The sequence below is a fragment of the Hyperolius riggenbachi genome, chromosome 9 (genome assembly GCF_040937935.1).
Source record: "Hyperolius riggenbachi isolate aHypRig1 chromosome 9, aHypRig1.pri, whole genome shotgun sequence".
Classification (NCBI taxonomy): Eukaryota; Metazoa; Chordata; class Amphibia; order Anura; family Hyperoliidae; genus Hyperolius; species Hyperolius riggenbachi.
In genome coordinates this window covers 208,973,693-209,001,638 of record NC_090654.1, presented here as the reverse complement: position 1 = coordinate 209,001,638, position 27,946 = coordinate 208,973,693, and the positions used below count along the sequence as shown (strand labels likewise).

The window sequence follows — 27,946 nt, the reverse complement described above, 5'->3', positions numbered from 1 at the left end:
CTCATTGAGGTGGATAGGAGGTGGAGCTATGGACCGGGTGTGTACTAATATGTCAAAGGTTTTCCATGCAAACTCAGCTATGATTAAGGACCAGTAGGTCCGAAACATGTCAGTTTGAGATTCCATGTTTTAATACAGGATATGTCCTAACAATAAAGAGGATTCGTGGTGAATTGGTGCGGACCTTTCTTCTGTTGGAGTGTTCCTGAGGTTTTGCTAACCCGGTCCAGCACAATTATCCACCGGTGGGGTCGAGCGGTGGTTCCTTTACTCATACATACTGTAAATAATGTTTTAGACTTAGGCTACTTGCACACCAAGACGTTGCGTTAGGTGCTACGTTAAGGTCGCATAACGTGCACCGAACACAACGTATGGTGCTGCAAGTGAGGACGGTAGAGTGAGCCGCGTCAGGCGGCTCGATTCCTATAATGTCTCCCAGAGTGGCGCTGATTAGCCAGCGGGACCACGTGATGCGAAGCGAGACACTCCGCATCACGTGGTCCCGCCGGCCAATCAGCGGCCGCCAGTGCAGTGAATATTAAGTAGCCATGTGCGCGGCTACTGTAGCTGGCTCTCCCCGCCTCCTCTCCGCCCCCCACTGCGCATGTGCAAACAGTCTAACGCGGCTATAGCCGCTCCAACGCCGTAGCATGCTGCACTTTCCGGAGAACGTGCAGCGTTACATGTAACGCAACGTGGGCTGTGTGAACAGCCCACTTGTGTTACATTGCTGTGCGTTGGGGGAGCGTTACAGGCGCACTAACGTGCGCCTGTAACGTCTTAGTGTGTAAGCAGCCTAAAGAAGAATTGCTGGTTTTCATTCCACTTTAAGGGATGACTAAATGTTACCCATAATATTTAAATATGTTATGCAAACCTCAGATATAAACTTTTTCTGTGAGGTCAGTAAGGATTCCTATTGATGACTCTTCTATGCAGGACATGTTTGTTAATACATCACCTGCTTAGTGCATCACCACTCCTTTGTCAGGCATACCCTCCTATAGATGTATTGCAGCCATATTGAAGTTTACTTTGCCATTTGTTAAAAGTTGCAAGTATTTTGCAATTATTTTTACAGCCTTTGCCTGCTTCAATGCATTAACAAGCTTAATTTTCAGATCCCATGATTGAGTGATTCCATGCCAAATGTTTGGAGCTTTAGAAAATTAAGCTTTGCAAGTGTCAACAGTATGACAACTCTTAAAGGTCATCAAGGCTTAATGGAATAATTGGGGTCATTGACTTTACAGATGGAGAAGTCTTTACCACAGCTGTCTAAACTGCTGTACATGCCAAAATTACTATTTGATTTGTTTCTGTGTTTTAAAGTAAACTTAAGATAAGGAAGAAATGTAAAGCTGAATACTTACCTGACAATGCAGGAAGATGAATCCCAGTGACATCCCCCAACAATGAGTGTTCCCCGACTGACCCTCCTGCCGGCGGGTACATGCATATGAGTGACTCGAATGGGAAGTCAAGCAATTGCTGTACTTTGGGCTGAATCATCGGGGACCTTAAAGATCCGATTCCCCTTGATGGTCGTTATAACTTTGCATCACCAAACATTCACGTAATCGCGCACCTATACTCATGTAGTGAGATAAAAAAAATCGCTGGTTGTTGTAAAAATCGTACAAATTACGTAGTGGGTATGGGCCTTTACATACTTAGAATGGGAAGCCTCTGGATGGTTCAGAGGTTTACCAAATCCTTCTACAACCCACTGTTTCAATACAGGGTCCCTTTATAACCATTTTACAAAAGTTTGTCTAATGTTCTTATGGAATCTCTCCCTGTTGTGGACAAACCCATCTGGGAGGCTTCTGGACCATCCAGAGGTTTCTAACTACTGAGGTTTCCACACTCGGTTCAAGCAATGTAGATGGTTCTCTGTCCTGAAAGCACAGGAACAACATTGTATCTGAATTTCCAGAAGGTTCGATATCTTCAAGGCCATGGTAGTATTTGCCTTTATCTAGGGCATCAGTACAGAAGTACATATGTTCGCAAAGAGTCGGAGACAACTAAAAGCATGAGGAGGGCATCAGACTGCACTTCCTGGTGTTCTCGTATACAGTTGCAATTGTATACAAGAACTGATGGAGGAGCATGTGATCAGCTTGACCAGAGAGAGGTTGTTTTTGTTTTTCTGTGATTTTTCTGTAATCACTTCCAGCTTTAACACATGATCGAGACGAGCAGATCAGAGTTTTACAAATCTGTCACTTGATCACACTGCATGCCTCTCCGTGAGTTTTGCTACACACAAACACTATTCCTCTAAAAGAATGAGAAAGATTTGCCTAGTTCTCTGATTTTCTTTGAGACACAGTCCCTCTTAATCTACTCATTTTACTTTAGATTGCCTTTGTAAATAGTGAGGATTGATACTTCCTGAACGCTCTTTTTCCTGGTGATTCAAAGCTGTGTTATTTATTCTTCCGAAACTACGTTATAAATTTGGATTACTTGGATGAACAGTGATTTGGAAGTTTTGATGTTTTCCTATTGAGATATTGCATTTCTTTATTTACTTTATTGGTTCGGAATGTGCCGTTATTTGTATTTTCAACTTGTTACGCTAATTGGACATGACGCTTGTATGTGTTCTAAATGTGGCCAAATGAGAATGACTACAAATACTGTTTGGTATAAAAACCTTCCTTTGATGTTTTATTTCTCCTCTGCATTCAGAGAGACTGTTCCAGGGACTCACTTAAGGGTTCGGAAACATATTGAAATTTGAGAATGCCTCTTAAAATCTGTTTGGAAAGATCAATATATTTTCTTCAAGACAATCTTTTTGGTTTGTCTGTTTATCTCATCTGTGCTTGATCTCATTGCTTGAAAGTTTCCTGAAAATCACTGGGAAAGCTGCAAAAAAATGTTTTTCAAGGTTGCTACAGCAAGACTTTTTCACTTTGGTGGAGAACATCACTTAAGGTTGGTACACATGCTAGAATGGTCTTAGAGCATCCTTGTCCTATGTGGCCAGTCAGTCATCTCTCTGATGAGAATCTAGCATGTCCAGTTGCCCCGATATGTTACTGAGAGACCCGTGGTGACGGATAGTCTCAGCCAAACATGTTGTCCCCCTCCCTACTAGTGTTGGTGTTCGAACACTGCACTTCAGCACCCAACCTAGTGGACAGTGTCACGGGGTTGCGGCCTACGTTGTGCTTCGCTCTGTAGTGCTTTCTCCTTTCAAGCCAGCAGGTGTCATGTGAAGCATGGCATGAACTGAAAGTGAGTAAACACCCTGTGGCACTTTCCACTGCTTTGGCTGCTGAAATGCAGTGTTCAGCTTAATGCGTGTTTCCGAATGCAGGATCCCAAATTTGAACACCCACACTACCCCTTACCCCCTCTCACTGGAAGGCAGTGTTGGACACTGTGCTGTTCTTGCCCCCCCCCCCCAACCTCAAAACACTATGCTGTACTGCACTTGGTCCCAAACAGTTGCCCAAGGGATCAAGTCTACAATCTCTCTGTAAAGCCTGGAGGTGTGTATGCACATACAAAAACTTGGAATGGATGGTAGATGATAGTGCTATCTGCTGCCTGAATCTCTTTAAGAACTCCTTAATTTTGGTGCAGGCAATTGCCAGAGCCCGAATTACGGTAATGTTAGGCATACGGTTTGCATTAGGGGCTATAGTAGTAATCCGATAGTAGTAGAATTATTGTAGGTTAAAGCTTTAGTAGAATATTGCCAGCATTGCAGATAGTGTGGTGGCAGCTTCACCCAGCACCCAAATTACCCTTTACCTACAACACTTCTAGGAAATGTTTTTGTAAGGAATCTAGAAAACCATGAGAATCCCCCATGAGGAGAGAGACTAGTCCTAAATCTGTAAGATTAGTTTACAATCTACTGTAAGTGACCTTATCAAAGGAAAAAAATAACTTCTAGGGCATTTTATTCTTTACATTTTTTTGTGATAAGGAACCTTTAACACGTTTGTTTGATTTAGACTCTACTTATTATCATACATTACCATTTCAATCTTCACATCTGCATTTTGATACAAATTTGCACCACCAGCCTTTAACTTGAACAATTAAAATGTATTTGACTATTGTGAAGGCAAGGTGATGTGGTTGCAATTACGGAGTATGAATACTGTATTATTTCCACTTGCTTACAGTGACATCTCATTTGTTTTGATTTAGTCTAGACTTTTAATGGCTGAGTAAGGTGACTACATTTTACTCATTCTGGCCTTACAAGTTTCAATTTTTGGCTAATATGGCAAACTGATAGATTCCTCTCTGATCTGGATCTGATCAGAGAGAGATTGATTGCCCCATACAAGGCACACAGGTTTTCAATAGACTTCACCATGACATCTATTGAAAAACTATCGATCTGCAACGTTGCCCTGTTCAATAACAGTGCAGCGTTATGGGCTGATGATCTACCGCTGCACACCTGGATAGTGTACTGGTTAAGGGAGACCAGTACAGGGGAGACCAAGGTTCGAATCCTGGCTAGAGTCAGTGCCTATTTAGTAAGGTGTTCAAGGCAAGACTCCCTAACACTGCAGGGTGGCCTCTTGAGCACATCCCAGTGGCTGCAGCTCTTGGGCGCTTTGAGTCCGAGAAAAGCGCTATACAAATGTTCGAATCATTACCTGCGGTGCCTGATTGAATTTATGGTCCAATCTAAGTTTTGATCGATTTTTGCAGCGAATCGATCAAAATTATGATCAATGTGGTTTGGTGTGTAGCAGATAACTGACAGATTTGATCACAGAAATAGATTGTGTTGGTAAAAATCGATGCATGCATGGCCAACTTTAGTCATGCTTTAGTAGGTATTGATCCACACAATTTAAAATGAGAAGGGGAATTGGCTAACGGTGAAATGTTTTCTAGAGTACAGAAAGAAAATGTCAACATAGAATGGCTTTATTCTCCTGTTGCTAATCTTCTGAATTAAGCATATAGCTGTATGCTTTATAAGCTGTTTATAAGAGCTAGATACGTCCTAAGAAATTGTCTTTATTAGCCTTATATGGCTGCATTTGGTACCATCAAAGACTACTTTAATTCTCCTCTTTAGTGGAAGACAGTGAGATCATTTCCTAGAATTACGTGTGAAAAGGTTTTATTTTGATTTGGTATGGTGACATTATTGCAGATAGCATTGGCGCCTCATAAATGATAACATCTCCAAAACTTCCATATTGAAGTCCGGCACTACTTATGATGATTTTATGTGATATTTCTGTAAGCTTTTAGGATAATATTTGGACTGTCTGTTAATTCCCAGAAGCTGTTTCCCCCGCTGGATCTCGTACAAAAAAACAAAAAATGGATCCCTGGTGGTCCCTTCATTGCATTCCAAGCAATGAGGTGAGCAAGCTGAAGGCTTGTATAATCATTTTAAATTTAGGTGCGAGAAGGAAAGTTTCAGCTTGAAACAATTCAATAACCAGAGTGTGTGAAATGTTGCTGGCAGGATTTTTTCCTTCTGTTTTATGAGCGCCTGCCTGGGAGCTGGGCCCTGCTCTGCTTTGTGTCCTATGTGACGGCTATTATGTCCTAATGGGAGCAGGTTTGTTCTAATGACACTGCTGTGTATAAATTTTTCGTGAAGCGAGCAGACACTGTTGGGCCACATAAAAACGTTTGCCTTAATTTCCCTGCAAAAAAGGATTTCAGAAACCAGACCAGGCTTGTAACGGATTTTTTAAAGGTTGAGGAACCCAATAAAATTACCAGCCTCGCACAGCATGCGTCTGCTTCCTTTTGGAGTTATTGGGAGGTGTAGGTGAGATATTCAGGAGGCTGACAGTGAACGTTGGAGGGAAGTGAAAACACACCAGGGGAGACCAGTTTTAATGAGACTAATTTGCATTACATGGCAAGTTTCATGCAGACAAGCTTCATAACATTAGCACTTTCAGACTGTTGGAGGTGCAAGGATTGCAAGATCCTTGGCCTGTCTGGTGCGCGGGATAGAGGAACATTGCTTAAAAATATATTGTGGTTGTATCACTTGGGAACAAGTGAAGTGGTCCCATCTGCTTTTAGACCTCTTATGTTACATTACACAATGTATAACTGATACATCCCAAAATATATCTAAGCGCTTGCTAGAGGAAATCGGTTTTCCTATATGGCATTATAGAGTTCCATTATGGGGAAAATCTTATTGACTGTATTGGGGGGAGGGGAAGTTACACTTTTTGCACCTCTTACACCTTTTGTACTTTTCACTTTTGTCATAAAAATACAAGCCCTTTCCTTCAGGGCATAGCACCTCTTGCATATTTCACTTTTGTTGGAAACATACAAACTCTTCCCTCCAGGGCATACAAATGTATTGCAAAGGTTTCAGTTTGCAGTACTTGCCTCACACCCTTGTTCTCTGGCCGTGACCCGGCTTGACTGTGGTTGCATGTGGACTGTGGGCAGCCGTTTGGGATCATGATAAAGGAATAAACGAAAAATCACCAGAAAGTAAAACCACCTACCTTTTTTTTACCCTCAAATATACTTAAAGGGGAACTTCAGCCTAAACAAACATACTGCCATTAAGTTACATTAGTTATGTTAATTAGAATATATAGGTAATATAATCTCTTACCCACCCCATTTTAAAAGAACAGGCAAATGTTTGTGATTCATGGGGGCTGCCATCTTTGTCATGGGGGCAGCCATCTTTTTGGTTGAAAGGTGACAGGGAGCAGGAGACACAGTTCCAACTGTCCTGTGTCCTGATCACCCCTCCCAGCTGCATGTGCTAGGCTTCAAATGTCAAATTCAAAATGTAAAATAAATAAATAAATAAATGCACCAAAACAGCAGAACGAGAACAACATCAGAAATCCCATCATGCTTTGCACAGCATTAGGGGAGAAATGCCCGGGCAGTTTTTTTCTGTGCAGCTAAAAATGAGGCTTGTATAAGAGAAAAAAAGTTCTGATGCTGTGAAACAGTTAAAGAAACACCAGGCCTTTCCAGTGCTGTTGAGTCAATTTTTTGTCTGGAGGTTCACTTTAAGACAATCTTGTGTGAACAAGAATACACATAATGCAAAACTGACTGAATTACAAATGTAAAAAAATAATAAAACATTTCGCAAGCAAATTTAAAGACCTGGAACTACTACATTAGTCACATTGTATTGTGCTTCAGGTGAGCCGAGATACAAACTGCCAAGCTTTTATAAAATCATGGAGCTGGTCTCTACAGAAAACTGATCTGAGTTGCTGTGTACAAAGGCGTGAGAATGACAGAACAGTGGTAGGAAGGGCATTGAAGTACCAGTACATAAAAAAGGTAACAAAAAAAGAGCAGCCACATCAAAGAAATGACTTAATCAAACCCGGTTTATAAAATGTATAATGTATAATAGACTTGTGGAGTACACAGAGCAGGTGAGATGAGACGGTCAATATGGATTCCATTTGGGCAGATAAACTATCAATCACATACAGATGCTGAGACAGGATTGTGTATGTGATTGATAGTTGATCTCTCCACATGGAATCCACATGGATTACAATATTGTCTTGCATAACCCTTTCATGGACCACAAGTAAGCATTTGACCAAGTCCAAAGTAATAAAATCAAAGATGCGGTGAATACCATAAGAGTGCTTATATTTATTAAAATTAGAGATCTGTTTGAACTAAAGAAAAGTTACCAACAAGTGAGAGCTGGAGATAAAAAAAACATGTTTTTCTTGATTTACCGAATACTTTAATCTTTGAAAATTGCCATTTATTGAGGTATTTACCTCACTAGCTGGTAATGTTACTTTTGAATGTGGTAACTGCTTTAGTAAATGAGCATTTTACAAACTGTGCAGTAAAATCTTCTGTTTTCTGCATTACTGAATGCATTAATGCTTAGTGAATTGAGGCCAAAATGTAAAGGAGTAGTGAATCAAGTTATCAATATTAACCTATTTTGGTTCCTGGACGTAGTTTCTACGTCCAGGAACCATGCGCGCTGCCGCGCGCCCCCGTGGCCGATCGTGCACGCGCACTCCCGGCCGCGGATTCGGTAGCCAAGGAATCAATGTATCGGGCTATGGAGCCCGATCATAGATTCCTCTCCCCCGCTGAAAAAGCGACAGCTTCTCTCGGAAGCTGAGCTTTTTCTGGCCGTCTCCTTCCCGATGCGTCACTCTAAGCGCGTGCTACGCTTAGAGTGACGTCATGTAAACAAACTCATGGCCGCCATCTTGTGGCCAAAAAGTAATACTACACCTGAAAAAAACCACAAAAAGAATTAACACACATTTACATTATAAATCTATTGTTTACCTCCCACCCTCCCAAAAGTACCCAAATAAAATGTTTACTATAAAAAAAAAAAAAAACATTACAATAAAAAAAAAAAAACATGTAAATATTTACCTAAGGGTCTAAACTTTTTAAATATCAATGTAAAGATGAAATATTTCTATATTTTTTTATTTTAAACTTGTAAATAGTGATAGATGCAAAATGGAAAAAATGCACCTTTATTTCCAAATAAAATATTGTCGCCATACATTGTGATAGGGACATAATTTTAACGGTGTAATAACCGGGACATATGGACAAATACAATACGCGAGTTTTAATTATGGAGGCATGTATTATTTTAAAACTATAATGGCTGAAAAATGAGAAATAATGAATTTTTCCATTTTTTTCTTCCTGTTAAAATGCATTTACAGTAAAGTGGCTCTTAGCAAAATGTACCCCCCAAAGAAAGCCTAATTGGTGGCGGAAAAAACAAGATATAGATCAGTGCATTGTGATAAGTAGTGATAAAGTTATAGGCTAATGAATGGGAGGTGAACATTCCTCACGTGAGAACGACGTAACCTGAATGGGTTAAAATGGTAAAACATTCAAACACTTCGGTATCAGTAGTTGGCAATAATAATGCTACTAAAAATATAAAACTAGTATATTGCTGCTGGAAGAAGGGTTTTTTTTTTCACGCTTTCAAAACACTTCTCAGCAGTTTGTGCCATGAAATCAAAAAGGTATGATTAAATGCAGAATTGCATATTCCTGGCTAAAGATCCCCCCCCCCCCCCCCCCCCCACACACACACACACACACACACACACACACACACACACACACCCCTTCAAAAAGGCATGTAGTGTTGCAGACTCTGTTGGCATTCAAAATGGCACTCCAGTAAATCACAGGGCATATACCAATATCTAGAATGTAGAAGACAGGGCACTGGACACTAAAACTTAGTCAATTTATTGAACAAGTGTGAGAACACTGGCAACACAGTTAAGGGGCCCATACACTTATACTATTTCACGCTGATATACAGCAGATTCGATCACTGTGATCGAATCTGCTGTGAAATCGTTGCGCAAACGCTGACCGAACGAACGATTTCCATCCGAAATCGATCGTTCCCGTTGATCTGTCCGCGCGGAAAATTTTGCTAGATCACCGGTGGATCGGGACTGCGTCGATAACGGCGTTCCAATGTCCGACGCTAGCGGTAATACATTGCCTGTTTCGCCGGCGCATGTCCCCGCTGTCTCTTCTCCGCACAGGGCTCCGGCTGGCTTCACTTACTTCCTGTCAGGGGAACTTTAATTAAACAGTAGAGCGCCCTCTACTGTTTAAACTTCTCCCGACAGGAGTAAGGTGAAGCTGGAGCCCAGCGCGAAGAAGAGGCAGCGGAGACCGGGGGACTTGCGCTGGCCGGATCAGCTCCACAGATTGTGAATCGGTTTCATAGTGGATTCTATTCAAAATCTGTGTGCAGTGTAGGCAGCCAATAGATCCCTCCTTTGATCGGATTCGTTCACAGAGAGATCTATCTTCTGGTCGATCTGGTGGCAATCGACCAGTGTATGACAACTGTAGCAAGAGGTATATAGAGGGTGCCATATTTATTCCCCCTTAAGCAATACCAGTACCCTGCTGATCTATTTGGATGCAGTAGCATCTGAATAACACCAGCAACAAGCAAGCAGCTAATCTTGTCAGTTCCAACATTAATGTCAGAAACACCTGATCTGCTGCATGCTTGTTCAGAGTCTATGGCTAAAAGTAGAGACAGAATCAGCAGGATAGCCAGGCAACTGGTATTGCTTAAAAGGGAAAAAAGCATGGCAGCTCCCTACAGTTGTCCTTTAAGTATACTTGCTGCAGATCTGGATCTGTGAGCAAGCTGAAGTAGTGTGAAACATTAATTTGGATGCGCTCTCTTGGTTACCCACATACTTGTGTGTTCATCCATTTTGATTTCGCCGTGTTTCCACTTAAATAGAAACTCCGACCAAAAATGGAACTTTATCCCAATCAGTAGCTGATGCCCCCTTTTACATGAGAAATCTATTCCTTTTCACAAACCGACCATCGGGGGCGCTGTATGACTGATATTGTGGTGAAACCCCTCCCACAAGAAACCCCTCCCACAAGAAAAGTACTTACCTTTTTTTTGCAGTTTCCTGTCTGTGAACCTTGTTGCATTGTGGAAAATAGCTGTTACAGCTGTTTCCAACTGCCCAAAACCATGCAGCAGCTACATCACCTGCCAACTAAAATGTTCACTGGAGTTCCTCTTTAAAGAAAACCTGAACTGAGAATTAAAAGTCAAAATAAGCATACACAAGTTATACTTACCTTTCATGTAGTCTACTCCTCAGTGTCTTTCTCCTGTCCCGCGTCCTGTTTGTTCACTGTGATCAAGGGAATTTTCCGTGCTCCATTTTGAAAATGGCCATTACCCATAACCGCTTTCTGGTCAGCACACAGTTAAACTGAAACATTGCCCACTTGAGCCATAGGGAAACATGGACGTTACCTGGTACATCAGTTTTCCTCTCAGCTATATCTGACAGCAACTGATATTTTACTGACAGCAACTGATATATTTCAGATCTGACAAAATTTTGTCAAAACTTTAAGGGATTATTGTCAGAAGAAAATGGTGAGCTTCTGAGAGGAACTGATGGCAAGGTAACTATGCAGTGTTCGTTTGAAGTTACCTCGTGTTTATTTTAAATATTTTTACTCAGTACAGGTTCTCTTTAAGTTTATTAAATGGACTAAGTTTAATACTGATTAATTCAGAGAAGTGCAAAAAAATATTTTTAGAATTCTGTGAGTTCATGTGTTGGTAGGTAATACATGTGTACCAGTCCTTCCTTTTCAATGCATGCATACTGTATAAAATATCTGATTATTACTGAGTGCATACTGTTTTTCTATTCCTATTGATTTGATTTTGAAATGGGGAGGTCCAGTCCTGGAAGTAAAATTAAACAGTTGTGAAACTGTTCATAATCTGGAAGAAGCTTGATTTTGCACTACCTTAGCTCTTCATTACGTCAGTCTAGTTTTAATACTCTGTTGAGGGATGGTTCTGTAGACTGAATGAATGCCTATATAATCCACTTCCATACACTTAAATAAGCTATATTATTTATGAAATCATAAAGAAAGGGCAGTATACTGGGATTAGAAAATTTACAAGCTTTGAGTTAAAATCTTGGAAATAATTTAGAGCAGAGTTGAAACCTACAACAAAATAATTTATAAATGTACTGTATGTTCATTATTGTAAATTATGCTGATTTGTCAAAATATGTGGTTCTTTTTTAGTAATGGCACCCCACATTGGGGTTATCAGTAACAACTTCTATACAAGATGCATATTTTGAGATCTTATAAATCAGAGCTACTGTTGTTATTCCAGAAGTTGTGATAAATAGGAGAATCTTTTTACACACGTGGTGCTCAGCTTGGTAGATAAGAGTCTCAAGTACAGCCCCACAAATTGGCCAAATAATTGTACATTATATTCTGAGTTGTCTACACTGCATCGCAGTTGCTAGAATGAAGAAGCTGCTCCCCCATGGAATCACATCTTAGCACGGCCATGCTCAGACGTGACAGGTCACTGTTCTCTGCTGTGGGATAACACCACTGTGTGTGGAGTGTTGTGGTGTTAGAAACACAGCCATTGGCTGAATTTAAATTGCACCTGAATGTTGCTGGCAGCCATGTGCAAGTGGCCTAAAGATGAGACCACTGTCTATATTGATCAATGGATTGACACTGAGGTTATCTAGCTGCATTTTAGCCCTGAACATCAATGCTTGTGTACATGAACCCAAATGTAGTAGAGCTTGATAGGAACGGAAGGGTAATATTAAGAAAATATAAGGGTTTTTTTGTTTTTGGTTTTTTTTTTTTGCTTATGTAATGCATGTATTCTCTTTTGCAGCGGTTCTAAATTTAAATAATTCTGTGGTGGATCTTGAGACTTTGGAAGCCTTGTATGAAAATGTAAGTGGCCTGTTTGTACTGGAATTTTGTACATCTGAGGAAATGTTTAGCTTTGTTTATCCCATCAGGTTTTTGGATGGTAAAGGAGATTACCCCAGAGTCAAAGTTACAGTAAAATAATTAACCGATTAATCTATTCATAAGTAATGCTGGTTCATTCACAGCTATATTACTGTGAGCACACCGCAGTCAAGCTGTGGACATCCAGTAGATTTTGTCATTAGTGGACAACCATTACTTGCCACAATTGTCCCTAAATATTCATAAAGACAGGTGATTGTTTTTCATATTTTCAAATGGTCTTCTAATTCTGTGGCTGAAGATGCAGGACTTTCCTAATTCAATTCCCATTGTATGCCAAATATTGACATTTTGGGCACAATTTTAACATTCTTCACTTAGAGGTGTACTTACTTTTGATGCCAGTGGTTTAGACAGCAGATTAACACTGTTATACAAGCTGCACACTGACAACTTTACATTGCATCAAAGTGTCATATCATCAGTGTTGGCCCATGAAAAATATATAATATACTTACAAAAATGTGAGGGGTGTACTCACTGTACTGTACTTAGGTATGCAGGTGATGAACAACATTCCCAACAAATTATGCTTCCTTTACTGTAGTTTCTGACCCGCCATGGAAAGCTCTTTTTAAAGCTCTCATTCAACAACTGGGAGACTTTGAATTTTGTTTTTCGCATCTTTTTTTCTACAACTCTATAAGGCTGACACCTTAACCACTTCGTGTCCCTGGGGTTTTCCCCCTAAAAAACAGAACAATTTTCTACATTTCACACTCCTCCCATTCGTTTGCCAATAACTTTATTACTACTTGTCATACATAAATGATCTATACCTTGTTTTTTCCGCCACCAATTAGGCTTTCTTTGAGTGGTAATTTTTGCTTAGAATTATATCATTTTCTATGCATTTTAAAGGGAACAAGGGGTAAAAGAATGAAAAAAGTCATTATTTCCCAGTTTTCAGCCATTATAGTTTGAAAATAAAAGTTGCTGCTGTAAGTTAAACCCACACATTTTACTTTTCCATTTGCCCTGGTTATTTTACCATTTAAATTTCAATACTAGTACAATGTATGATGACAATAAATTATTTGGAAATAAAATGCATTTTTTCATTTTGTGTCCGACTTTTATTTAGTTATTTTTTTCCTCCTTTATAATCTGATCCTTCCCCCAGTTAGCCAGATGTGCACCTACATAAGCCTCCCTCCCCCATAGTTGGTCAGATGTGCCTCTGGATATCCCCCCCCCCCCAGCCAGGCCTTAGTACCCCTCCCCCCCAGCTAGCCAGATGTATATCTTTGGCCCCTCTCCCCCAAAACTGGCTGGATGTGTCTATTCCCTCCCCCCCCTCCATAGCTAGGTGTGTGCGCCCCTTTACCCCCCCTCCCCCCTTGTTAATCCCATGTGTGTTGCTCCCCTTCCCCCCCCCCCCCCCCCCCCCAACAGAGCAGCATGATTCCCCCCCTCCATGCTGCGATCGGGCAGCATGGGGAATTACAAAGAAGATTTCCCCACTTAACCTTCTTCCTGCGCGGCGATCGGCTCCCCTCCATTCAGTACCGCTGACAGCCTCTATGTGCAGAGTGGATCGGGTCCTGGCTTGATGACGTAATTAAGCCGGGACCTGATCCATTCTGCACATAGAGGCTGTCAGCGGTACTGAATGGAGGGGAGCCGATCCCCGCGCAGGAAGATGATTAGGTGGGAAATCTTCTTAGTAATTCCCCATGCTGCCCGATCGCAGCATGGAGGAGGAGGGGGGTGTCATTACAGGGGATCGGGCATGGGGTGGGGGGATCGGACCCCCGGGAAGGCATCCAGGATTAGTGTAGTTAGAGGGAGGGGGGTTGATGAGCCCAGGTGCGTGCTAGCACGCACGCTGTGCTCATTTAAAGAGGACAACTTATATTCACGTCATGTGGCTTTCAGAAGCCACTTGCAACGACGTGAATATACTGTAGGTAGGACATGAATTGGTTAAAGTGGGGTTGATTGGAACATCCAAATTCCGATTTCGGAAAAATCCGGTGCTCTGCAGGCAGAAACCGAATTTCATGTTCTGAAGGCATGTTTTATTGAAGTCAATGGCGCCGATTTACACAGTTAATAGCAAAGCCCCAGTACATTCTACCACCAAATTTGTCAGGTATGTTAGGGAGATCAGTAGAAGCATGATGTAAAAATAAAAAGTGACAAAACTGTACTTTTTAAGAAAATGGATTTTAAAAGTTTCCTAGGAAAAATGTTTTTTAAGCTGTGTAAAATAACACTTTGCTGTAGTACACTGTACTGCATTCTGAGTTCTGTGTACACGTTGTATACATTTTATGAAAACTGACTTCCCAACTTGAACACATTGTCCACCATGAAGGCTGGAAAAGCCAGAATGTGGAGGCCGGACCACGTGGGGCTCCGCTCCTGCAGCTGTACCAGCCCGCATAGTCCATGGCGGATAAGCCTCCCCCTCTCCCGCAACCAGGGGAGAGGGACGGGCATCTGGGGGTCCACTTGCTAACCTCTTGAGGACCACAGGCTTACACCCCCCTAGTGACCAGGCCATTTTTTACAATTCAGCACTCTGCAGCTTTAACAGTTCGCTGCATGGCCATACAATTTAGCACACAAATGAATCTTGCCTCCTTTCCTTGCCGCCAACAAAGCTTTCTGTTAGTGGCATCTGATTGCTGCTGGGATGTCATTTTTTTTTTTAATTATTAATTTCAAAAGTTTAGTTTTTTACTAAATTATGTTATTTTTTTTAAATGTCCCTCCCTCCGAGATCCAGCACTAGGATCAACTCCTAGAGCCACTCCAGGGGTCAGCCAAGTGAAAGGTCTGTCCCCATTACAGTGCTGCGCTAGATCGCAACGCTGTACAAAAGGAAAAAAGCTGTTTCTTTTGTCCCTGCAGCCTGCCTGCTCCAATCGCGGCTGGCAGACTGTTTACGTAACGGAGCTCCGTAACTCAGCGGGGATGCGCACGGATCCATGCGCGCATTCCATGCTAATCTCTGCCCACTGTTCTTGTCACCAATCAGCGTTAGGTGGTCATGGGGGAGCCACTCTGCATGCCCCCATCCGTGTTAGGCGGTCGCAGAGTGGTTAAAGGGGACCCCTGTATGCCATCATGAACCTCCTCCCCAGGGCATCAACGGCCTCCACCCCCTCTTGGGCATCGGCTGTAGGGAAGAGCCCCTTGTCCATGGATTGAACAAGGGCTCTGGGGGAGAGGGGAAGACTTGACCACCCCTCTCCTCCAGAGCCCTTCCATACCATGGACCATGCGGGCTAGTACTCTGGCTATTCTAAGGGTTAAAGATGCTTGGGAGGGGGAACCCCACGCTGTCAGTTTTCATGAAAGGTGTACACAGAACTCGGAATGCAGTACAGTGTACCGCAGTAAAGTTTAATTTTACCCAGTTTCTAAAACCTTTTATCTATGAAACTTTAAAATCTATTTTCTCAAAAACTACACAGTGGTGATATCATGTATGGGGGCTTTGCTATTAACTGCGGAAGTCGGTGCTGTCGACTTCAATGGAGAAACTGAACACGGTACTCAGAACAGGGCATTTTCCATGTTTTTGTGTTTGTATGCAGAATTGCCGAATACCAATGCAAAAATCAGCACTTGGGACTGTTCCGATTTGGAGAGCTTAACCCTACCTTAAATCAGACCTCTGGTGTACATCGCTTATTCACTAGGTCCTCTTCTCCTGTAAAGTTATAATTGCAACCTGAGTCTTCTTCTAAATCAGTCCTGGGGCTCCGTGTCTGTCACCTTCTGGCACATAGCCCGCCCCATGCTGAAAAAATGTCATTGTGTTTTCTCTATTTGAGACAGAGAAAACACAATGGCGTTTCTCACCTTCGCTGGTTGAAACAACATTTGCGGAATAAGAGAGCCATGTCTGTTTTTTGTTGTTGTTGTTGTTTGATCCACAATCTGTAAAGGCCAGTTCCATGTTTTATTCCCCCCCCCCCCCCCCCCTCCTATTGTCTGAACCTGCTGTTTCAATCCTTTGTAGTCATTTATTCTCTTTTTGTGCTTTCACAGAGGGCACAATCAGAAGAGCTGGAAACCATCAGAAAACACTATGAGACCTCTGCAGCAGAAGATGTGAAGTTGCTGGACAAACCTGAACAGTAAGTTATTGTACAGTAATAAATTACAGATACATTACTGGTTAGTGTAAACACTTTAGCTATTTCCTAATGTTTATAGAACTTGTATTTCGGTTTTCAGTCAGCTATGATTTCACAGACTTGACAAATTATTTAAAATACAGGTAGTCCCCGACTTACGAATGCCTGACTTACAAACGACCCGCCGATACGATTTTCTTTCAAATCGGACTTGTAGTTTTCGAGAAAATTGATAAAAAAAAAAAATCAAAGAAAAAATGGCTTTTAAACTTGTATAAACAGGTACAAAGGGCAGAGGGGACACTGGAGGCACCGAGGCACAGAGGAGGTACAGGGGACAGAGATGGCACAATGTTCCGACTTAAGAACAGATTCAGGTTAAGAATGAACCTACAGTCCCTATCTCATTCCTTAACCAGGGACTACCTGTATACGGTACCTACTTGCAGCTAGGACTACAATACATTGTTGGGTGAATATTACATCCTAAACGCCATTTATTTTTACTCAGCCCAAATAGTTAATCTGAATGCGCACACACACTTTCTACTTTGTAGTCAGATGTTCAGCCATCTCTCATCTATCTTCCACTACTACCTCAGGAGAGAAATGTTCACCAAAGAAAAGATTTCATTTGCAGGCTGAGAAATCCTTATTTACCATAGTCAAAATGCTTCTAGTTAATCTAATCCTGACCAGTGTCCGAATCTGGCAGTACCAGCCTATGCACCACACTGTACTATGAGTATATTGTACCCTTGGCTATACATTGCCTCTGTACTAACATAAAACACTACTATCAGTACATGACTTCATCTTTATTTTTTATTTTCTGCCACTCAAATGTTGTTGTTTCTTTTTTATGAGGGCCTGGAAAAAAGTGAATCACATCTGGTTATAGTAGATGTACATAATACATACTAGTTTATGCAGAAGGCTTTGAGTATACATCTAGTTACATAAGCCATTTCCCTCAACTTTGAAAAGCGTTTAACTGTAGGTTATGCATTGAAAGACTGTGGGCAAACTCCACATGATTTTCTACCAGTTGCATATGGTAGATAATGGATGTTTGCCATACCTGTGCATACTGTTGCAGTACTACTAGTCTGTTGCACTAATACTAGTCATGTTGCAGCTAACCAACTTTTCTAAATTGGTTTATTCAGTTGCTGTAGTAGTGTCTAGTACAATGCACACTGCCCTCTTTGTTCTTTTTAAAGAGAAACTGTAACCAAGAATTGAACTTCATCCCAACCCCCTTTCCCATGAGAAATATTTTCCTTTTCTCAAACGGATCATCAGGAGGCTCTGTATGGCTGATATTGTGGTGAAAACCCCTCCCCCAGTGTCATGTGAGCACCAGGGTTCTGACATCACAATCTGGGAGTCTTGTTGCAATGTAGGAAATAACAGCTGGTTCCAACTGCCAAAAAAAGGAAAGCCACTTCTCCTTCCACTGACCTCACATGCCAGCCGTAAAAATGATGCCATGTGATAAATTTCAAAATGTAAATCAGGGAGAGGAACTATTTTACAATGGGTAAACACTAACTAAATTATTTATACATAATTAGGAGTTCCTCTTTAAGTGTATCTGAAGGGGAAAAATAGCAGAAATAGCTGAGCCTCATCAGGACAGCTCTACTGTGCAGGCATGAACCGTCTGCGCCTGCACAATAGAGCAGACCTGATTAGACTTGACTGGATAGTGTACTGGTTAAGGGCTCTGCCTTTGACATGGGAGACCAGGGTTCGAATCCTGGCTAGGTCAAGTACCTATTCAGTAAGGAGTTCAAGGCAAGACTCCCTAACACTGCAGGGTGGCCTCTTGAGCGCGTCCCAGTGGCTGCAGCTCTTGAGCGCTTTGAGTCCGACAGGAGAAAAGCACTATATAAATGTTTGGATTGGATTATTATTATTTCCGCTAGAGCCCAAGCAGAAAGCAGCTAGTGCATGTGCACAAGCCGGGAAATGTAAAGATTGTCTGTGCGGGTGTGCCAGCGCTTGATTAGGCTGGTGGAGGGAGACTGTGGAAGCCTCATTAGGATCCAAAGGCTTCCCTCTCCCGAGGCAAGTATCTAATTTTAAATTAATTTTAGACTACTGGTGTACTTTAACCTCCTGAGCGTTACGCCGCTCAGTAGGTTTTGCAATTTCTTGCCCGCCAGTCCCCCCCAGAGATCCCGCAGCCAAAAACCCTCTAGCTAGCACTAGGCTAGCTAGTACAAATGCCCGGCACCCCCCGATCCCCGCCGCCCCCCATTTATAAGTTACTCAGCCTGGATCCAGCGATCGGCACAGCCTCTCCGGACAGCTCTGGTCTTCACTATGGGGAGGATCGCATATGACATCATGACGTCGCCGACGTCATGTCATGCACAAACCCAATCCTTCCCATAGAGAGACCGGAGCAGTGCCAGGAGGCTGCGCGATCGCTGGATCCAGGGGGAGTAACGTAACAAAGGGGGGATCGCAGAGGAGCAACGGGTGCCCAATACTTAAACTAAATAGCCTAGTGCTAGCTAAAGGCTTTAAAGTCATTTGGTTAAAACATTTTATTATAGGTGACTCCTGGGGCCACAGAGCGGTATGCCCGACACAGGGTCGGGCATACCGCTAAGGAGGTTAAAAGTGCCAATCAATAATACAATCTTAATTGTGCAATCTTTTCATATCTATGTAAAATGAGGCAATGTAAAGTATTCATACAAAATCTTTTCACTTAGTTTACTCTTCTATTACGTAGATTTATAAAAATTGTACAGTCAAGAATTTGTTGATTGCTGCCTTTAGACTTCTGTTGTATGTTATAATTCCCACTCAAAGCTGGTGTCAAGGGATGGATAAGGGGTTAGTCTATATAAATGCATTCTGTTGACCTATGCATTCAGAAGCTATGGAAGGATTTTGGGTCCAACATAATAATACAACACTTGTATGTAGTAGTTTTAAAAGCGGCTCCTGATCTGCTTGTAGAGCTTTGCCATCTTATAGATGGCAGAGCAAGTGAACTCCAGCAGGGAGAAGGCAACGCAATCGGTGGTAGCTGCGGGTGCACGCGGTGAAAACTACGTCCTGTCAGAGCCACGCAGGCACCTGCAGGATGTAGATTTTAACTAACGTGGTCCGGAAGCGTTTAAACAATTATTTTAGGATCTAATGAAATGATTGCATTTCATAGTGGGATAGTTGATAGCTAGCTTGGCTATGTTAAAAACTGAATGTGACTGCACACTTTCAAAGCAGGAATTTGCTTCAGTAAAAACGGTATCATAGAGCGAGTTTAAATGGAGTTTTAGAGGTTTTTTTAATATTTGTGTTCATGATTAACAGTTCTCCCAGACAGAGCCCAGCAACTCTGTTGCTTTTATGGACAGCTCTAATATCCGTGAAACTATTAAGCAAAGAATCATTTTGTCTGATGTACTAATTTATTTAAATAGCATGTGTCACACAGCTGGTTGGGTGGTGTTGATGCCTGTTGAAGTGGCTATATAAAAACACAAAAATGGGGACACCGTGATCCCAATATAGTGTAGTAAGTACTGGTGTAGGATAGATGAATGCAAGTAAGTAGAATAATACAAACCAGGGTTACCTCCTAGGCAACCACTGTACATGCAGGTGGGGAGATTAGACCTGTCTCCACTCAGGATTAAGAAGTCGCTCTCTGTAGATCAGAAGAAAGGGATACAGCACCCCTCCACCAGGGGCGGACACAAGTATTGTATACAGCAAACCAAGCCACCAAAAGAATAAAATTGCTAAGGAGGCAGTGATGGACTTACCTCCTTGAAGCAGACACAAAACTGTCAATTTGAAAAACGCATACATTTATTGGCATACTCCAAAGCAGTGTACTCAAAAATACTCAAACTGTTTTGGAGTATGTCAATAAATTTGTATTTTTGAAATTGAGTTTTGTGTTTGCTTCAAGGAGGTAAGTCCACCACGGCCTCATTAGCAATTTTAACTATTTTATTCTTTTGGCGCCTCTGTTTGCTGTACACACGGAGTGGCTATAAGGACTTCTGTATAGTTAGTTCTTAAATATGAAAATAGGTAATTTAAATATTGGGTAATGTTGTTTAAATAGAATTCTTGATTAAGAGGGTAAATATGCACTGTATGAAAGCAGAATAATTTTTCAGGTTTCTATGGAATAGACATTAATTTGGAGTTTCCTTTATGTACAATTTACAGTGTATCCGGAAAGTATTCACAGCGCATCACTTTTTCCACATTTTATGGGACATTTTTTTCTCAGAATTCTACACACAACACCCCACAATGACAACCTAGAGAACATTTACTTTAGATTTTTGCTAATTTATTAAAAATTAAAAAAATCACATGCACATAAGTATTTAGAGCCTTTTTTATGAATCTCAAAAGTGAGCTCATGTGCATCCTGTTTCCCCTGATCACCCTTGAGATGTTTCTTCAGCTGAATTTGAATCCACCTATGGTTAATTCAGTTGATTGGACATGATTTGGAAAGGCGCACACCTGTCTATAGAAGGTCCAACAGTTGATCGTGTGTCAGAGCACAAGCCAAGCATGAAGTCAAATAAATAGTTTGTAGACCTTCGAAACAGGATTGTCTCGAAGCACAAATCTGGGAAAGGTCACAGAAACATTTCTGCTGCTTTGAAGGTCCCAATAAGCACAGTGGTCTCTATCCTTCATAAGTGGAAGAAGTTCAAAACCACTAGGACTCTTCCGAGAGCTGGCTGGCCATCTAAACTGATCCGGGGAGAAGGGCCTTAGTCATGGAGCTGACATGAACCTTAGGTCACTCTATCAGAGCTCCAGATGTCCTCTGTGGAGTGAGGAAAATCTTCCGGAAGGACAATCATCTCTGCAGCAATCCACCAATCAGAGCTGTATGATAGAGTGGCCAGAGGCACATAACCGCCCATCTGGAATTTGCCAAAAGGCACCTGAAGGATTCTCAGACCATGAGAAATAAAATCTCTGGTCTGATGAGACAAAGATTGAACTCCTTGTGATGAATGGCAGGTGTCCTATTTGGAGGAAACCAGGTACCGCTCGTCACCAGACCAATACCAGCCCTACAGTGAAGCATGGTGGTGGCAGCGTCATTGTAACGATTGCGGAATAATTTCCGTGGTCAGCGCACAAGATGCGCGCTGACACTGCGGAAGTCCTCCACAAGCGTGTAATTTAACAGAACCCAGCTATGGTGCTATGCACCTGTAGAGGGAAATTCCCACCGGCAGATGGAGCGGTGGTGTGCAGAGGAACACAGCCTCTGTACTGCCACAGATGGCAGATGGGAATTGTACGAGTTGAAGCAATGCAGGGCAAGATAGCCCTTAAAGAGAGAGAGCACAGAGACAGACTGTATGTGTGTCCACCAATCTAGTCACCACCCAGCGATGGTGAACACACAACAGCGGAAACGAAGTGGGAACGCAATCACAAGAGTGGCGATTGCCAATAGTGACACAAGACCGAATTAGACAAAGCACAAGTGTAGCAAGAAAGACATAGCAAATAACAATGATCAGAACGTCAAAGAAAATAACAAACGCTAGCTAAACGCGAACTCCGCACTCATTCGCAACAGCTAACGCGTTAAAGACACGAGCACCGCGCGTTGGGCGCCCAGTGAAAAGCGTGCCACCCTAACTAACCAGTTACCTCACCGAGCCTACAGCAAGCGTTCGTACCAGACAAGACAGAGAGAAGGAGTAGCCAGCAGCAACCACAGCTCTGGCCTACACTCCTAGACAGAGCACAGAAGGAACTACCGCTAGAGCGGATGCGATCCAGACAGACAACAGATGAATCAACCAGTAGCAACCGCTGCTCTGGCTTGCACCCTTAAGACGGAGGACAGACAGAATGATTTCCTGTCGACCGCCGCTGGCGACAAGACAATCGCAACAGATAGACAGTACAGGGCAAAACAGATAATACAACCTGACTACGCTAGAAGGGATGCCTAGTGCAGTCCCAAGGAATTACTCTAAGATAATCTTAGCAAACAATAGCAAAGGCTGATACTCCAGGTGAGTTAGCAGGAACAAACCATCATGACCAGCAAGGAATTCTGGGAAGAAATGGTTTTTATACTGCAAGCCATCAGAGGAAGCAGACAAGCAATTTGCATGCCAAGTGGATGCAAATTCCTCACCAGAACAGCAGCTCAGCAAGTTGCATAGTGAAGACAGGTCAAGTTGCAGAGTGAAGACAGGTCTCCTTTCCAGAGGAAAGCTACAAAATGGTCAAAAAGCTGTCTGCCTGTGCAGACAGCAGAGCAGATCATTACAGTCATGCTGTGGGGATGTTTTTCAGCGACAGGAACTGGGAGGCTATTCCGTATAAAGGGAAAGATGACCGCAGCTGCTAACCCGTGGTGTGCTGTTTTATTTCTATATTGATAAAGTGGACTACAGGAGGTGGTGTCCCTGTAAGACTGAGCACTGGTGTTGTTGGGACAAATCCTAGTGGTTTGACCAGAGGGGGGTAAAACTGGATTTGGATTACTATTGAAGAACAAAGCTTTTTGCAAAAGTAGAAATAAATATTGTTGATACTTAATTTCCAATTAAATTTTTTTTATAGCATTCTCCTTTAGACTGTGTGCTTCAGACAGTAGTCTGGTCATCTTCCCTAGCTAAACTAGTTAAAACTTGGTGTTGTGTCTATACAACCCACAAATGATGGGACGTATTATTATTATTATTATTATTATTATTATTAATAATAATATAGCGCCGACATCTTCCGCAGCCTATAGTCTTGTCACGAACTGTCCCTCAGAGGAGCTCACAAGCCAATCCCTACCATAGTCCTATGTCTATTTATGTATCATGTGGTGTATGTATGGTTGTCTTGGGCCAATTTAGGGGGAAGCCAATTAACTTATCTGTATGTTTTTGGGATGTGGGAGGAAACTGGAGTGCCCAGAAGAAACCCACACAGACACAGGGAGAACATACAAACTCGTTGCAGATGGGGACCTGGCTGGGATTCAAACCAGGAACCCAGCGTTGCAAGGCGAGATCGCTAACCACTATGCCACCATGCTGCCCAATCATTAATGGATAAGACAAAAATGTATTGTTTCTATTATATGGCAAATACAATCGTATGACATGGCAACCTGAAGCACAGCAACTGGCATTCCATAGTCAAAATAAGCTAGGGTTTTTTGTTATTATGAAAACATTGAAATTCTATTTTCTTTATGTAGGTTTCTGTATGAACTCTCTCAGATCCCAAATTTTGTGGAGCGATCAAAATGCATAATTTTCCAGTCGGTCTTTGCTGAAGGGATTGTCTCAGTTCATCGAAAAATAGACACGGTTATCAAGGCTTGTGATGTAAGTACATCTGACTACATTGTAGAGAGCATGGTAAGCACATCACCTTCCTTACAACATTGCTGGGGTGATTCTAAGATTTAAAGTAAACCTGTGACTTAATAAATTGAAGAATATCAAATACTTACCTTACGTGGGGGGAAGCCTCTGGCTCCTAAAGAGGCTTCCTTCATCATCCTCTGCAACCCCAACAGGGTACGAAGCCCCAAGTGGTCCAGGCTTTGAATTCTGGCTATACCAGTCTCCATGGGTGACAAAAGGTTACAGAGGCTGAGAATGGCTCACGCTGTCAGTTTTCCTAAAATTTATAAAATGTATATAAAAAATATAAAACTTGGTATATATTAAAGTGTGCCGCAGCAAAATGTCATTTTACCAAGCTTAGAAACCACTTTTTCTTTGAACTTTTTTATTTTTGCAAACTACAAGATCTTTTTGAAACAAAAACTCTGCCACAACCAAGATGGAGGAGAGGATCGAGCACCGTTTTCGGTTCGGAGTGATCCAAATTTGAACATCCAAATATCGAGTCGAGCATAGCATTGACACAGATCGTAACACCAACCCTATCCTTTAGCACTCTCCTTGTACTTTGAGACCATATCTGTTGCAATGCTCTTATCCTGATACAACAGTGTTGTAAATAATTTTGTTTTACATTTTTTACTTTTAAAAAGAGGATATTGTCTTCCTCCTCTGTACCCCCCCAAAAACATATACAATTGTTTAAAACTTAATGCGTTATATAGTTCATTTCACTCTATATTTATCTCTCTTTGTTCCTCAATTCAAGTGTGTGTAACAAGTGAATTTTTGGAGAAATTTATCAGCACCATGTTGCTTGATGACCAAGTTTTTCATTTAAACCTAGTACTTTTTTTGTAAATAAAAAGTAGTAAATCCATTTAGATTTGCTTGGTCAGTTGTTTTCTTTAATGTTCTCCAGCTTTAGTAAATTAACCCTATTGCATTTTATGTGTATGTATGGCTAGCATAAATTAGGCCATATCTTCATATCCCCAATATTTTGATAGCAGCTGCAGAATGTTATACAGGCAAAATGGAGATGGCTTACAATTCCTAGTAGGGTTAAATCTACATTTGCCATGAGCATGATTGTAGTAGAAATCAATGCATTGGTGTTATCACCCCACGATACAGAATTGCCTAGTTACGTTTTACCTGCAGTCTTTTGTCAGGACCTAAGTCAGGCCACCTAGACAAAGCGGTTATCGCCTTATTATCTTAGAGTATTCGGTAAGACGCAGAAAGCTCCATTACTCAGTGTTTTTCGCTCTTGTATTGCAGGGACTCTTGGAAATGGAGAGTGTCAAGGACATAATGGGTGTTGTTCTAGCATTTGGAAACTATATGAATGGGGGGAACCGGACACGTGGACAAGCAGATGGATTTGGGCTGGAAATCCTTCCTAAACTTAAAGATGTCAAAAGCAGGGTAAGACTTACCACCCAGACAGCAGGCGGAGGAGGCCAGCATAAATATAAATACTGTACTTGGATTGCAACATTTTTATTATTTAGTATTTATATTGCACTGACTTCTTCTACATCACTTTATGGGGGTATACAGCCATGTGACAGACTGTCAAGTTCCACTGAAGTTAGGCAGTCAGGCAGACACCTACCATAGTCACATGTCCATCATAGTCTAAGGCCAATTTAGAAAGAAGCCAGTTAACTTGTCTGTATGTTTTTGGGATGTGAGAGGATACTGGAGTTTCTGGAGGAAACCCACAAAGATGCAGGTAGAAGATACAAACTCTATGCAGATAGTGCCCTGTCTGGGATTCGAACTGGAGACCCAGGGCTGCAAAGCAAGAGTGCTACCCACTATGCCACCATGGCACGCTATGAAGGGAAGAGATGGCACAGGCTTATACTGGGGAAAACCTTAGTCATAAGAACTGCTCATGGCTACTGCGCAGATGCAGAGAGTTCCCAGCTATGAGGCCGGGCCGAGCATTGGCGACAAAGCGCGTCGTGGACATGCTACCGGGCCGTATAGCAGAGGACAGAAGGAAGAGAGCGAGGGACCATGCGGCCTCATTTTGAACACAAACTGCTAAAGCTTTGACACAAATGTGTGCTTTTAGTTCAGAGGTGCCCACACTTTCGCCTTGTGAGCTACTTTAAAAAATTAGCAAGTCAAAATGATCTACCTATGTACAATTTTAGGAGCACACTTGTATATACAGAATGGAAAATGTAGTGGGGTCGGGATCTACCATGAAGGCCTTCGCGATCTAACGGTTGATCTCGATCTAACTAATGGGCACCCCTGTTTAGTTAATACTTTTTTATGTCAGTTATGTATCTGTATTAAAACGTGTAATATTTGTACTTTTATTTTGTAGGAAAATGGTGTCAGCCTTATTTACTACGTTGTTCAGTATTATCTTCGACATTTTGACAAAGTGAGTGATTATAGTTTATTTTTTTAATCTTTTTGTTTTGTTTGTGTGCTTAAAACTTTAATTATCTTTATAGCCCAATGTTAGGTGAAGTTGTGACTGTAAAGTGTCATTTGTATATGCATTAGAAGTCTGTGCTAAGACTTGTATATCTTATAGGATGCAGGAACAGAGAGAAGCGTTTTTCCACTGCCTGAACCTCAGGAATTTTTCCAAGCTTCACAGGTTAAGTTTGAGGACCTAGAAAAGGATTTACGGAAGTTGAAAAAAGATCTTAAAGGTAAGAGGTTGCTGTTGAACTTGATACATTTTATTTTTGTGTTGTGAATGCTTAAAGTGAACCTCCGGACTAAAAATCTACTCAGCAGAACTGAAAAGGCTTCACAGCATCAGAACTTCCCAAAGCATCATTTTTAGCTGTATTTTTAGCTAAGCTCCACCCATCAAAGAAAACTCCCCAGGCTTTTTTTTCCCTGATGCTGTGCAAAGCATGATGGGATTTCCTATGTTGTTGTTCACGTTGCCTAGCAACTGGAAGGGGTGATCAGCACACAGGACAGTTGGAACTGTGTCTCATGCTCCCTGTCACCTCCTTTCAACCTAAAAGATGGCTGCCCTCATGAAATCAAACATTTGTCTGATCTTTTAAAACAGGGTGGTTAAGAGATTATATTACCTATCTATTTTAATGAACATAACTAATGTAACTTAATGACAGTATGTTTGTTTAGGCTGAAGTTCCTCTTTAATGATAGCCTAGTGCAGTTCAGATTGGCCTCTTATTAACCAGGCTTGTTCTGCTGGTGTTTCTAATGTTAAAAGCATACCTGAAGCAGAATAAAGATGTAAAATTAAATACTCAGGGGCAGAGCAGGATTATTCACAAGGCAACTTAGGAAGGTGCCTGGGGCCCAGTGGGCATCAAGGAGCCCACCTGCCACTTTCTTTGACCTCTCTCCACTTCAGCTTACCAAGAGGGACCACAATGGGGGCCCAAATGTACTACCTTGCTCAGGGCTCCATTACCTCTAATACATTTCTGCTCAGGGGCAGAGTACTTGCTACAGAAGGCCTTACTTCAGCTCGTTGCCTCAGGGTCTCTCCCATTCTGTTTGGTTTTAATATGCCCCTGCATGAACAATCGAATCCTTTTGCTCAGAAGCGGCTGTGCACTGGTGCAACATACTGGGCTTTCACAAATTCTGAGCCACGCATGCCCAGTAAGTAAACACTTGCACACAAAGGAAAGGTGTGCACAAGCACTTTCATTTAGTGGGCATTTGAGATTCAGACAGTTCAAATGTGCTTGTTCACGGCCCTGAAGATTCTTTGGATGCTCTCGATAAAAATTTTAAAAAATGCTGAATCAGAATCAGGAATGACACTGAAGGCAATGAGCAGCAGTAAGAGCTTCCACCGTAATTGTTTTGGCCCACTATGTATTTAATTTTAAGGGGGGGGGGTATGCACTTTTTATGCTTCAATTGCAAAATCTGAAACCTGATAAGGAACTGTATTCTACAGCATAATAAAGACAAGGCCTTGACCTGTGGCATGCAGGCAGCATGATGGCTAAGTGGCTAGTACTCTTTTTTTTTTTTTTTTTTTTTTTTTTTTTTTTTTTTTTTTTTTTGCATCGCTGGGTCTCAGGCTCAGATCTCAGACAGGACACTATCTGTATTCAGTTTATA

The 27,946-nt window shown here is 41.8% G+C and overlaps 1 protein-coding gene across 4 annotated transcripts in view; it reads left to right on the top strand.

Annotated features, from left to right (window-relative positions):
• FMN1 (formin 1) overlaps positions 1-27,946 on the top strand; it is a 405,926-nt gene that overhangs the window by 318,156 nt on the left and 59,824 nt on the right. For all 4 annotated transcript variants that reach the window (XM_068253927.1, XM_068253926.1, XM_068253928.1 and 1 more), the window contains 6 exons: positions 12,230-12,291; positions 16,378-16,466; positions 23,695-23,824; positions 25,133-25,279; positions 26,199-26,258; positions 26,415-26,535. In XM_068253927.1, the coding sequence (XP_068110028.1) occupies positions 12,230-12,291; positions 16,378-16,466; positions 23,695-23,824; positions 25,133-25,279; positions 26,199-26,258; positions 26,415-26,535 (609 nt within the window). The remainder of the gene's footprint in view (positions 1-12,229; positions 12,292-16,377; positions 16,467-23,694; positions 23,825-25,132; positions 25,280-26,198; positions 26,259-26,414; positions 26,536-27,946) is intronic.